This window comes from Leopardus geoffroyi, chromosome D1, assembly GCF_018350155.1.
Source record: "Leopardus geoffroyi isolate Oge1 chromosome D1, O.geoffroyi_Oge1_pat1.0, whole genome shotgun sequence".
NCBI lineage: Eukaryota > Metazoa > Chordata > Mammalia > Carnivora > Felidae > Leopardus > Leopardus geoffroyi.
This window is the reverse complement of record NC_059329.1, coordinates 80,250,873-80,264,598: the sequence shown is the minus strand read 5'-3', so window position 1 is coordinate 80,264,598 and position 13,726 is coordinate 80,250,873. Positions and strand designations below refer to the sequence as shown.

Below are 13,726 nucleotides of genomic sequence, written 5' to 3'. Positions count from 1 at the left end.
CTAGATGGTATGTCCGTAGATAAAACAAATGTACCCTAGAAATCTCTGAATTTGTGAATTCCAATACAAAAAAACAAAAACAGAAACAAAAATAAAGCGACCTTTAAATGCATACCCTGACACCTCCCACCAAATAAAGTAAAATGAAAGAGGAAATGGCAGACAGTAGGATTAGCACTGTAGGGAAGGAAGTTTTGTTCCATGCCTTCATTCAAACAACTAGTCTGTGTCTCCATTATAGGAAGAAAGACGAGAGTTCTTTTAGGGTTCATATTTCCCCTACCTTCTTATCTCTTTAATCATATCAAGGTGGAAATGCATAAACACATAAAACATATAAACACGCTGCTTAATATACAACCAGGAGGATAAAATGAGAAGGTGCATTTTCTTAAATGTTTTATTCATTTTTGAAAGAGACAGAGAACAAGCAGGGATGGGGCAGAGAGAGAGAGGGACACAGAATCTGAAGCAGGCTCCAGGCTCTGAGCTGTCAGCATAGCCCAGTTTGGGACTCGAACTCAGGAACCTCGAGATCATGACCTGAGCCAAAGTTCGACGTTTAACCAACTGAGCCACCCAGGCGCCCCGTGTACATTCTTTGCCAAGGCTGGTAAGAGTCATTATGTCAACTTAATAATGGTCTAATTTACTTTTTTCAACACATCTAGCTCGTCCTCATTTCCACTGATTCAGAAGATGTTTATTCTTTATCTCATAACTTTTTCAAATTTGCAAACATTAATTGTTCTAATATGCATTAAACTATTTACTTATTTGCTGTGTAATAAATGACCAGAAACACATGCAGTAAATATATTCAATTTTATTTATGCCACATCTACTTAAGAAGGATCTATGTCAGGGACTTAAAGAATAGATTTAAAACGCGCTCTTCATTACCTGTTCCTCTTATCCATATTGTGTTGTTCTTTTTTCATGGAGTCAGAATCACCTGAAGTCATTCCCAGTGGTTTTCATAAGCAAATTGTCAGCATCTCATTTTACTCATGTTGGAAACATGACCATTTAAAAAGTTGTGAACTTTCTGCCAAGCAGTCATTAAGATTTACATACTCTGCACATTATTCCAAGGAAAGACTTGAGGAGCAGCTTTGGGGATTTCCAGCCCCCAAATCTTTAAACTTTGGGATCAAGACTGAAGAAGTATAAAGAAGTAAAACAGAAATCTGCAGGGTAAAAAGCACCAACTTATCATTTTGAACACGATGCTAATTTAACATCAGTATCAGGAGTGTTCGTCTTCTGTTCAATTCTACTGCATCTTCTGAATTCCAGCTGGGACTTTCTGCTGAATATCCATGTCTTGACTTAATTTCAATGGGCACTTTATCATGGAAAAGTGGTAAATATAAGCCAGGGTCAGAAAAAGGGCATGACCCACTACAGATTACTCTTTTTTCTTCTCACCCTCGGTAGAAATATTGCCTGTGAATGTATGTTCATTCGTCAGTTAATCAAGTGCACAGGTTAACTGCTTCTTCCTGGAGCCCCAAATAGAGTCTGATTTTCTAGGAACAAATATATTGCATTTATGACCTTCCCAGGATGTCAGTTTCCCTACGACATGAAGTGAAATGGTGTTCTCAAAGGAATTAAGGAATTTAGGAGTGGGGAAAGGGGGAAAACATACACACCACAATTACTTCTGATGCAAATGGCATCACAGCACTAGAGAAGTACCATACAGACACCGTGGGTCAATCACTGTGCTAGCAAATGTATGGCTCATCTGAGGGGGCGTGCAGGGAGGCACTACCTCAAGTATAAGGCTGAGAAATAAAATTTCTATTTTTGTGACAGAAAACAGAAGAAACCTGTTTGGAAGTTTTTCATGGAAGAAATCCACATTTCATTGTCATCTATACCTAAAAGACTCCTATGTCCTAGACTTCAGGGAATAGAAAGCATTGGCAATTTCCCCATAGGATGCTTTTGTTTTTTGAAAAGCACTAATTCACAACTCTCTAGTTATTTCAACTCAAATATCCTCTTTAGAATATTGTTAGCTAGTATCTAGGAACAACAAAAAAAATTACGTTTGAAGCTTTGGACATCCACGCAAAATATTATATATTCATTAATCTCAGTTTAATAGCATTCTCTCGGTGGAGACTTCACACATACAAGATATGCTCACATGCTGCTCCCTGCCTTGTGGCATGCAGTCAAGAAGACCCTGTCTTGTTTTGTTTTGTTTCCATAGCAATTTTAGGGGCCAAGTGCTGGCTACCCCAAAATGTGCCACTTTGGCATACTGATGATTTTAAATGAAAGTTCTTAAGAAACAGCAATGCAAAATGCATCCTATGACCCTCCCCCACTCTGTCTCCAGAAAATGAGATATAAATCTCTCATGTGAAAGTTACCCTCCTTGTACCAGGAGGTAAAGAAAATCCTCATCACCAGAGATAAGAAATTCAGACCCATAAAGGCTGTATAAACATCCCTTGTTATTTTCTACTAATTTACTACCCCAGTCCTAATTCTGTTTAAAATTCCTTATTAACTGCAGCTTTCAAAATTAAGTTTTCCTTGTCCTGTCAATTTCTCACAGATTTATTGTCTCTTTGTCTAAGAAAGTGTAAAAACTGCCTGCTTTGGCGATTTCTCTAGGATTCAATTTCATTATGCACACGTAATAAAATTTTGGTGTTTTTATTTTTTTTTATTCCTGTTCATCTGCCTCGTGTCAATTTAATTCTTAAACCAGATGAAAAAACTTGAAGGGGAAAAAGGAACAATGTTTCCTGTCCTAGACAGTCATGCATTTATCTGTGTGTTTCCTTCATAAGTGATGTCTCTTCTTCTAAACCTGCCTTCCAAGAAGGCAGGGCTCTGGCCTTTGAGGAGACGCAATGTGGTAATGGGGTGAAAAGCACATGGGATTCCAGCAACTCACTTCCAGGTCTATATGCAACCTCTCCTTCTTCCCGTGACATCTTGGGCAATGCAATTAACATTCTTCTACTTCAATTTCCTCTGTGAAATAAAGATAACTGTAATATTGGTCTCAAAGAAGCCTAGAATATTTAATCATTTATTTTCAAAAGATCTAAAAACCGGCGGCTGGCACCTATTATGTGCAATATTAGAATTCATAATTATTACTTTCTCTTGCCATTGCTTTTTTTTTTTTTTTTTTTTTTTTTTTCAACGTTTATTTATTTTTGGGACAGAGAGAGAGCATGAACAGGGGAGGGGCAGAGAGAGAGGGAGACACAGAATTGGAAACAGGCTCCAGGCTCTGAGCCATCGCCCAGAGCCCGACGCGGGGCTCGAACTCATGGACCGTGAGATCGTGACCTGGCTGAAGTCGGACGCTTAACCGACTGCGCCACCCAGGCGCCCCGCCATTGCTTTTTTTTTAACCAAAAAAAAAAAAAAGGAATAGGAACATTTTAGAATCTCAACAAATATTTTTTGAGTAACTGAATGGCTGGCTGACTGAAGGAACAAATAGGGAGAAGAGATCACAGAGATTATTTTATTCAGGGTTTTTCAAATCACATTAGCCTTGGGCTCCCTTTCTTCATTAAAAGTATATTGAGAATGTGGAAGCCCAACAAATACATTCTATAAAAGAATAGGTACTCTAGTTGAAAGTGAGGGTTTATGGAGGCCATAGCCCCCATCCTCACAGTCCTGGAGCTGTGTCTGCTTTAGGACTAGGAGAATGAATGCAGCAGAATGCAGAAGAAAATCTCTGATTTAAGTCCAACAATTTAAGGCCCAAGAGGTTAGAAACTAACACTAAAAGAAATTAAGTGGCCCTGCCTCCGTCCAGGCAAATGTCAAAGGTAGATTCCAATTAAAGACGCACCTATGCCAGGTGAATTGTGTCTATCACATTAAGCAGCATTCCAAAATTCATCCAGAAATGCCACATCTACTTTGCTAGAAGTCACAGCCACGGGCCCATAGATATATCTTTCAGAGAAAAAAGCAAGGACAAATAGCCTGAAAACAAAACAAAACAAAACAAAACAAAAAAAAAAACCAACAAAACTAAAACATTGTATTTATTTTCTCTTCCTAAAAGACTACATCTTATGATTCCCTATTATCACAGAAGAATATGCTTCCTTCTGCTTCCTTTTTCTTCCCTTGCTGCTTCAGGTTCTGAATTAATTCATTCAACAAATATTTGAGCACCTTCTATGAGGAAGCCAGTTCTAAGCGCTTGAAACTCATTTGCAAACAAAAGGACAAAAATCTTTGTCATCAGGAAACTCTATTAAATGAAACAAAACAAAACAAAACAAAACAAAACAAAACAAAACAAAACAAAACACCTCCAAATGAAATGAAGGATTTCTGGGGCATTGGCAAAGAGAGTTTGAAGATACTCTCGGGGTGACATTTCACAAAGGTCCTTAGCTCTTGATACACAGAAGCAAGTACTATTTTTAATGTTAGTATTTGCTTTTTCGATTAGCTTATGTAGGAGGATATACATTGCAGTCTTGGTAACAAATCTTTATTGAGCAAAAATAGGCCATCTTTCAGTAACTTTTATTCTTCATCATTGACCATTAATATTATGTAACATAATCCAACAAATAGTTTGGGGAAATTTAAGACTGTACATATGACTACGAAAATGTCCCCTAAGCAAACAAGTATATGTTTTCATAACTCTCCAGGTCTGGCCAGCTCACTTTTTTCTATGGTGTCAATAATAATTTCAGCCTCTGCTTGCAATTAGTGCTAATTATAGTACCTGAGCTATAAAAATAAGATTCCATTATAGCAAAGTTCACAAATAATTGTTTTAATCCAGCTATCCACACTGTAATCTAAAACAGTAAAGGTGTGCTTTTCTTATAACTGTCTTAGACTTGTAATCCAGTATATTTTATGAAATAGAATTGTGTCTGAAATAACACTATAATGCTAAATATCTGCTTAAAGAATAAAGGGAATAAAAAAGGTTAGCCATCTAGTATATTCAGTAGTCAGAGATTTAAGATCACACAGAAAACCACATCTAGATGAGTTACTGAATTATTCACGTTGTTTCTGAGCATGTTGGCATTGGATAGACATAATCAGCATTCAGTTCGGTCTTACACATTTTAGGCACTCACCCAATTTACATAGTTAATGCATATAAAAGGAGACACAAAGTCCGAAACAAATTCCTAACTTTGCATATATAGCATTGACTAGTATTTTAAAATAGCTAGAGAAATATGTTTTTGTTAGCTTTGTTAGTACCTATATTGAAACAAATTATTCCATTGGAAAGGATGTTAATTTCTCAGTAGGAGTCCATTTATACTCTGCAAAGGTTAAGTTATCTTTCACTGTTTACCATTATAGGCACAGTTACAGTATCTGAATTCAACATTTAGGTTAATATGTTCTTCCCCATGAGGGTAGTTAGGCTAGGAATATTAACTCCTCAAGAACAACATCAATTTGTGTAGCTGCTAACTAAAAGAAATAATAAGTAATGGCATCTTTTATGGACAACGCCACACATGTGAGTAAAGCATTTTAAGCCTTTCTGATGCTATTTTAAAGCAATTAAAGAATTGAGAGAAATAAAATGTGTTCGTTAAAATCACACATACTAAGAAAAAAGAAATTCCATGCTTGACTATTAAAAGGAACTCCCAGAATATTTCTAAATATTTATAAAGCACTTCTGCTGCAATTCTTTTTTGTTTTGAAACAAATAATGCAATGAATATACCCCAGTAAACTCTGCAGGATGCATAATGCTATCTATTCTTAAAGAAAAATATCTATACATTATGCTCATGTAAAGCCCACTTGATCATGCCAGTAATTGAGAGAAACAGATTGATTATTGTCACACACTAGAGTAGAGATCTAGAGCATAGGAAAATTTTACAAATGAGGCTGTTCAAAGTTGATTCATATTAAGCCAAATTCTCATCTTTTTAGCATGTTCTAAAAATCCCAGAACATATCAGCTTGATTCTCTTTTCATTTCTTACAAAGATGCCTCAAAACATGTGCTAAGGTAAAATGGTGATTAATTTTCCACAGGGTCTATAGAGTCCAGGAGAAAAATTGGAGCACAGGGTGGGGGGTGGGGAAGTGAACCTAAATGAAAACTAAATTATCTTTTTTCCTTCTATAAACCTTTGGGGATGGTTAGGGATTCTAGGCACAATGGGGAAATTATTAGCAACAGAACTTGGAAATTAACAATATTCCATCTCACAGAATTAAGTGAGTTTTAGAGCTGAGGAGTCAGTAGGAACTTTAGACCTTGATTTTTGTCTTCTATCCTGGTCTCTTCCTCTGAAACCTCTAATGGACCATCTATAAAGTACACTCTCTTTTCTTCTTGGGTAGCCCATAATCTAAAAAAATAATACTGATGAATGACATTGAATTACTCCACAAGTATAACTGCTACATGATCATATCACAGTAATACTTATACTATTTATGATAGTTTGCCATTTTTCCAAATTACATAATTTCTTGGAATATGTCATTATGATCAAAGGTGTGCCATTATATATCAGAATTTAAGTCCATCTATTGATTACAAATTCCCTTCGATCTTCTCTCTCTCCCTTCCTCCTTTCCTCCTTTTCTTTCTTGTTCTTTTTCTCTTTCTTTCTTTCTTTCTTTCTTTCTTTCTTTCTTTCTTCTTTCTTTCTTTCTTTCTTTTCTATTCTTTCTTCCTTCTCTTTCTTTCTTTCTTTTCTATTCTTTCTTCCTTCTCTCTCTTTCTTTCTTTCTTTCTTTCTTTCCTTCCTTCTCTTTCTTAAATTAACAATATCTTCTAAGATAGCATGCCAGGACACAGTGCTCCAAATATATTAATTGTGGTTTGGCAGATCCTTTCTATAAAACCAGTGGTTTTATATACTTGTGTATTTGCAAAATGGGATCTATCCAGCAGAAGTGAATATATTCAGTGCAGACAACTTAACTGGATCATTTAACCCATTAACTTGAGTCTTTAAGTTTGATGCTATTTCAATCCTATCAATCAAATAGGATTTAGGTATCAATTCCTGCTGCTTCTGAGCTACATTCAGATTATTCAGGAGTGCATTTATTTAATTAGTGGTATTCCTATGCAGAGACCCAACTTCAAAGGTGATCACAGCCATTGACTTGTCTTAGTAATACTTTTGTTTTCAAAATATATAAATCTGGGTTTATTGGTTCTATATGGCTGTTTTACTTTCATCAAATCCCCATTTTAAAATGTATATTATCTGCTTGCATATTTATGTTTTTCAACCCTCTTGGCATCCCACATTCCACTACCCAATTTCATTGAAAAAAAAAATCTTGCCAAGCCTTTCAAAGAACTCAATTCCTAACTTGGAGTAATTCCAGCAGACAACCATAGGGATGTGTCTATAGAATGCCAAAAAAAAAAAAAGAATCTCATCAATTATGTCAGAAATTTAGATATTCATCCAGATGCTTTGTCTACATCATACCAAACACATGTTGTAAATTTTATTAGCTGACTAAAAATCTGAAAGAATTGTCTTGACATTATTTAGACATGGTTCAAAATAACAAGAAGTATAGCAATAACACCCTCATATAAACAATAGGTTGACACCGATTCCAACCTTAAAGAAAGTGACTCCCATTGGCCAATGTGGACAAATTTTTATGATATGGTTGCAATTTGGATTCTAAGAATGCCAAGGATCCACAACGTTTTATCATCCTCCAATTAATTTCAAAACTAGACGATAAAACTACTAGATAGCCAATGAACCAGAAGAATGAAATGTCATACTGCATTTGAGATCAAAACTGAGCAGTCTATACTGGGCAATTTACTGATGACAATGACTATTTAAGACTGTGGATATCCATTTTAATTAGGTTATTGCTCAAGGATCATCATTGGCCTGGAATCTTTTGGAAAATTTTTAGACTATATAAAGTTACATAAAATTGTGAAAAAGTTGCATGCTTTAAAAACTTAGTATTTCCATCAAGCCTGTGGTTGAAAAAGAGTATGAAGACAATCATAAATGGATGTTTTTAACACAGTTTCTTGATATTTACAGTATTTTTTCTTCTCTAGTTGCCCTCCCTTCAAAGTTGGTCAATTGTTTTTCCGGGTTTTTCTTCACCTCACATTCAGTACAAGGAAGGATTTGCAATTTCTGTCAAACAATACAGAAAAGACATTTAGGATAGCTGCGATAAATATATATTTAAGGGAAAATTAAAAGCTTAACGGAATAGTAATATAAATTTCTTATCTCAACAAATATCCTACAGACAAGTGAATGCTAGACCCAAATGAAATAAGCATAAATATGCCCATATTTCTAATTCATGGAAGTACAAAAAATACTGTCAACAAGTTGCAAGGTATTTCAAAAACTATTTTGAGAGAACTTTGGCCAAACCATCCAACTCTGATTAACCCGTAAGTTAGGAAATGTTGTATTAAGTGAAATGAACCCTACAAATTACTATGATATAATATTTTTGGTCATATAAAGAACACTACAGAAAGAAGTTCATAATTAAGTTCCTGAACTGTGTTTGTTGTTTGTTTTTGTTGGGGATATGTACTTCTTTCTCCCTCATCTGCTTCCCCAAATCCTCTTCTTATCTTTTTTTGTTCCATAAGGAACAGATGCATGTTTTTCGTTCTCTGTATATTTTTGGTATGTTTCTTGGTTGTGTGTGTGTGGTGGGGTGTACCTCTTTCACCCTTGTTCTTCTGAGGTTCTGAGATGCTCAAGCCAAAATCTTAGTTGCAGGCACAGTGTCCAAAGACACTGGGTGAAGGAGGTATCTTGTATTAGTCAATACAACACCCCTGTTTCAGCTATAGACACAGAGAAAACCATGGGGATCAAAGGATTCAAGTTCTTTCTGACATAATCAAAACAAGCAAACAAATAAAATACCTGTGGGGTAGTCACTGGCTCTACTGTAGCATTGGTTGGGGGATTGTCTTTGTGCTTCATTGAACAGGTCCTGCCCTCTTGTAAAAGCTGCAAATGAAAATAGATCAGTGAAGTTAAGTTAAATGAAGAAAGGGATAGAAAAATCCCCTTGAATTCTTCCCTCTGTAAAACTTCTTTCCCTTTGATGCAGGTTGGAAGGGCGAGCTAGGGATAAAATAAACTCATCGCAACCTGAGTGGGATCCCAAGGAGAGATCAAGCATTTACAGTTGGTTTGGGAATCTCAGTGGTGCTTAGGACAGTCAGCTACTACAACAAAATTCCATTCCAATGGAAAATTCTTTGTAAAAGCACTTAAATGGAAGTAAAGAATTATAAACTACTATATCTGTGAAGCATCTAGACCCTAAGACATTAAATATGTCAGTCGTCCATATGCCTGCAGGAACATCAATATTGCAAGCTAGGAAGCAATTTAAACAATATAATCATCAATCTGTGTAGAAAAAAATCCTCACTACCTTAAAAAAGATTATATTTTGGAAGATAAGATCTTAGATTTTACTAACCAGGAATTCTCATCTTACTTGTTAGCCTCAACAGTTTTGAAGAAGAGTTGCTGGCAGTGTATTCCAATTGGGCTTCATTTCCATTTTAACTAAGGTTAAAATATTGAACTTCTCTTCCTTCTCTCTCTCCCATGCTTTATCATTCTCTCCATCCCTTTCTTCTCTCCTTCCTTGTCTGCTTCCCTTCTCTTTCCATACTATCTCTCATTCTTCCTTCCTCCCTCTTTTCTTTCTCTTTATTTTAAACACTTAAAAATTTTTTTTTTAACGTTTATTTATTTTTGAGACAGAGAGAGACAGAGCATGAACGGGGAGGGTCAGAGAGAGGGAGACACAGAATCTGAAACAGGCTCCAAGCTCAGCCGTCAGCACAGAGCCCAACGCGGGGCTCAAACTCACGGACCGCGAGATCATGACCTGAGCCGAAGTCGGCCACTTAACTGACTGAGCCACCCAGGTGCCCCCTTTTTAAAAAAAAATTTTTTTTTAACGTTTATTTATTTTTGAGACAGAGAGAGACAGAGCATGAATGGGGGAGGGTCAGAGAGAGGGAGTAAACACTTTTTAAAAGTAACTACAAAAATCATTTATTGTAAGTATATGTTTCTTTTGGGGGGGCGGGGTGATTGCCCGTAATCCTTTCTATGTGTACAACAGAGCCTAGGAGTTTAATAGTCCCTGGCCATGGGTAGCTCTGAACATAAACAACTCAGTTTGTGTCCTTGGGATCTAATAGGGGGAGGAGATCTAAGAGGGCCTCATACTAACATCCTATAAATTCTACAAGTAGATGATAAATAAAGAGGTTCCAAAGGAGACTTACTCCAATTTGGATTTTAGAGTAATGTTATTTTTCTATGCTTGCTATTCTTGCACTATATTGCTTTTATTTGATTACACACCATGTTTTTTTACCATTCCACGTCCATACGTATGTCATCCCACCTTCATAAAAGTCTCCACTGTGACATCTTGACAACCAGCTACTCATTCCCTTCCTAGAATGTCATTTCCACCATGAGATAGACTCAGTCATACCTTCCTGCTTTAAAGGCACAATGTATATAAAAATTATATCATTTAAGGTTGTTTTTAGATGTATAAGCATGTCTGGCTCTTCATTTCTTTGAAGACAGAGACTACATTTATCAGCTCTAGCTATCAGCTTCATGCCAGCAGATAACAAGTGGTCAATATGAAATCTCTGAGTAAATAATAATTGAATAACACAAACATTGGCTATGAAAATATTTTAGTACTTCAGAATTTTAATAAATGCCTGATTTTTCATATGATCAGATTTAGAAATATTTGATTGAAGCTCCAAAATGGTTACACATTGCCCCTTCTTCTATATAAGCCTATTAGAGTCGAAAGGTAAGATAAAAATAATAATAGGAGAAATCAGTGGTCAAAACCCTGACTACGTTATTCCAAAGAATTTTAAGCAGATGCACAGAGGAATCTTGCACACTAAGAAATGCATTTCTTTTTATGTTCTATGGGTTTGAATAGGACCTGGAATCTAACATTTCCCTAGAATATTATAATTATTCTATTTTTGTTGTGATAATACAACCAGCTTGTGTTTTGATCATGCTTGCATTCAGCCTTTGAAAAATTGACAAATAATTGTATAAAGTCAAGCTCAAAAAACATGATGAATGCAGAAAGTTTCCTGCAAAGTATAAGGTACCCCAAAGTATGTTTTAGGAACAATGGTGTTTGTGGGTCATGCACGTTCAGGGGAAAAGTTTCTTTGAAAATTAACCAGTTGTATTTAAAGTAGTTCTTCTCAAAGCCTTTAACATGCAACTTCTTAAAGTTCTGGTCTTGCATGAACTGTCCACATCATTACATAAGGTGATGGTTAAAACATGACACTCCTGGGTGATAACTGGGTCCTATGGCAATGGGGTTTGCATTTTCAGTCAGCACTCCAACAATTCCAATGCACAGTTAAATTTGAAGCCTACTTCTTCATAATGTACAAAGGCATTACAAATCTCTTAGAAGGATATATAATATAACCGTTCCCCAAATCTATTTGACCTTAAAACCCTGTCTTGTGTGGCCCTTCACTTGAGGTCATTGTCATGAGGAAGCTTCATACTATAGGATTTTCAGCAGAGTCTACTCTTTCATTAATGCAAGCATGGCTGACTATTTCAGACAAGCCTTTGATCATCTGAACAATGAAAACTTATTAAATTTCAACATTAAAGAAAATGTTATGTGGCTTAAAGATAGCTTGAACCTTTTTTGATACTTTGATCTTACAATGAACACTACCTTTAAAATTATTTTGGTCTGTGCCTCACAGGCATTGTAGAAGTTTCATGAGATGAAGTTCATAAAATTCTTAGTGTTTCTCAGACAGACAGCATAATTATAACTTGCAGGTTATATCATGCCTTAATAAGCATCTTATCAACTGTACAACCTATGATAAAGCAGGCATTCACTTGGTGAAAACACAAAAGGGAAGTTTCTTCATGGAGCTCTCTTATATTTGTTGTCAACATCACCCAGATTGCCAAAAGTTCCAAACAATTGTAGTTAGGAAGACAACAAAATAAAAAAAGAAAAAAAAAAGAAAGAAAAAAAAAGGAAACATTTACAATATTGTATTATAAAGGCAATTTTTCCTAATGGTTATACTGCTTTGGAGTAAAGTAGAATTTGGTTTGAATTTTAGCCCTGATGTTTATTCATTGGTGATCCTGATAAAGTGATTTGATAAATTACTTATCTTTGGGTCTCAGTTCAACGGAGTCATTTCTTCACAGAATTATTTTGAGGATAAAATGAGAAAGCACAGAAATACTCAGTATAAATATTGACAAATAAACATTCTCCCCTCTTCTACTATTTTTCATATTAGTATTAGCATCATTAATGATTATAAACCAACAATTATGACGAGTTGCCACTGACATTACAAATATGAAGTATGGGGCCAAATGAAGTCATGTAAGTCCCATGATGAAGAAGAAGAGGAAAGGGGGACAGAAAAGGAAATGGAGATATACGTTTGGATTTGGAGGGATGCAAAAACATTTAGTACCAATACTTTTTTTTGACACTATATATAAAAAATAATAAAATTAACGCCATGTTCTTTTGTTGGGAGGAAAAAAAATGAGAACCTAGAAGTTTCAAGGTTCTGCAAAATTATGTTGATATATTTGAAGATTTATCCAGTAAAACAGGCTTGAGGATACTACTGGCCGACTCCTTAATTTTACTCTTCTGAGACCATAAGCAGGATCTACTTAAAACTTGCCAGACTCCTCTGATCCATGGAAAATGAGGGATAATTAACTTGTGTTTCTTGAGGCCATTTACTCTATGATAACTGATCATTTATAATTGAAAACTAATACAGATATTATGACAGGGGACCTATATGTCATATCATGGGAGCCTAAAGTATCTTATTAGTGTGTCTCTTTACCTTTGTTTTGATAATTTAATTGTAGGTAATGTATTGGTTCCATATTTTTTGAAGGTAGGCAGTAGTTAAATTATAAATAAAAACTCTCTTTGGGGGTGATAATTTAAATTTTTTTTTTCAACGTTTATTTATTTTTTGGGACAGAGAGAGACAGAGCATGAACGGGGGAGGGGCAGAGAGAGAGGGAGACACAGAATCGGAAACAGGCTCCAGGCTCTGAGCCATCAGCCCAGAGCCCGACGCGGGGCTCGAACTCACGGACCGCGAGATCGTGACCTGGCTGAAGTCGGACGCTCAACCGACTGCGCCACCCAGGCGCCCCTTTTTTAAAATTTTTTTTTTCAACGTTTATTTATTTTTTGGGACAGAGAGAGACAGAGCATGAACGGGGGAGGGGCAGAGAGAGAGGGAGGGGGTGATAATTTTAAAATAATTATGTGAACACAATATATAGATGCCTTTTTAAAATGTAGTAACAATCTCTTTCCCAATTCTTCCTCCTGATCTCTTTGTTGCTATTAATATTGCTGGCGCTTTGACTGTCTTAAAATTCTCTGTTTGATAGCCCTGTTCCCTTAATGTTTTAACATCTAATCTCTTTTGTCCCCTTCATCTCAACCCCTCATATTTACACATGAGGAGATCAACAGTTAGATAAAGTTTCTCAAGGCCATAAAAGTATTATTGCAAGTAAAACCCATGTCCACTTTCCCGTAAATTTGGGATCTTTCCAAGATTCTATACCACCTTTTTTTCACTTTATTATTTAACTTTACAACATCTTATATT

The 13,726-nt window shown here is 35.8% G+C and overlaps 1 protein-coding gene and 1 long non-coding RNA gene across 4 annotated transcripts in view; both read right to left on the bottom strand.

Moving 5' to 3' along the window:
- Positions 1-811: 811 nt before the first annotated feature.
- Positions 812-6,661, bottom strand: LOC123601506. Its single transcript, XR_006714140.1, has 2 exons — positions 3,845-6,661; positions 812-3,003 (listed from the first exon to the last, which is right to left on the bottom strand). It is a non-coding gene; the product is annotated as an uncharacterized LOC123601506 (long non-coding RNA).
- An 809-nt stretch (positions 6,662-7,470) lies between these two features.
- The window catches only part of LUZP2 (leucine zipper protein 2), a 502,216-nt gene continuing 495,960 nt past the window's right edge, over positions 7,471-13,726 (bottom strand). For all 3 annotated transcript variants that reach the window (XM_045484803.1, XM_045484805.1, XM_045484802.1), the window contains 2 exons: positions 8,913-8,999; positions 7,471-8,153 (listed from right to left, as the gene is read on the bottom strand). In XM_045484803.1, the coding sequence (XP_045340759.1) occupies positions 8,049-8,153; positions 8,913-8,999 (192 nt within the window). In that variant the 3' untranslated portion in view covers positions 7,471-8,048. The remainder of the gene's footprint in view (positions 8,154-8,912; positions 9,000-13,726) is intronic.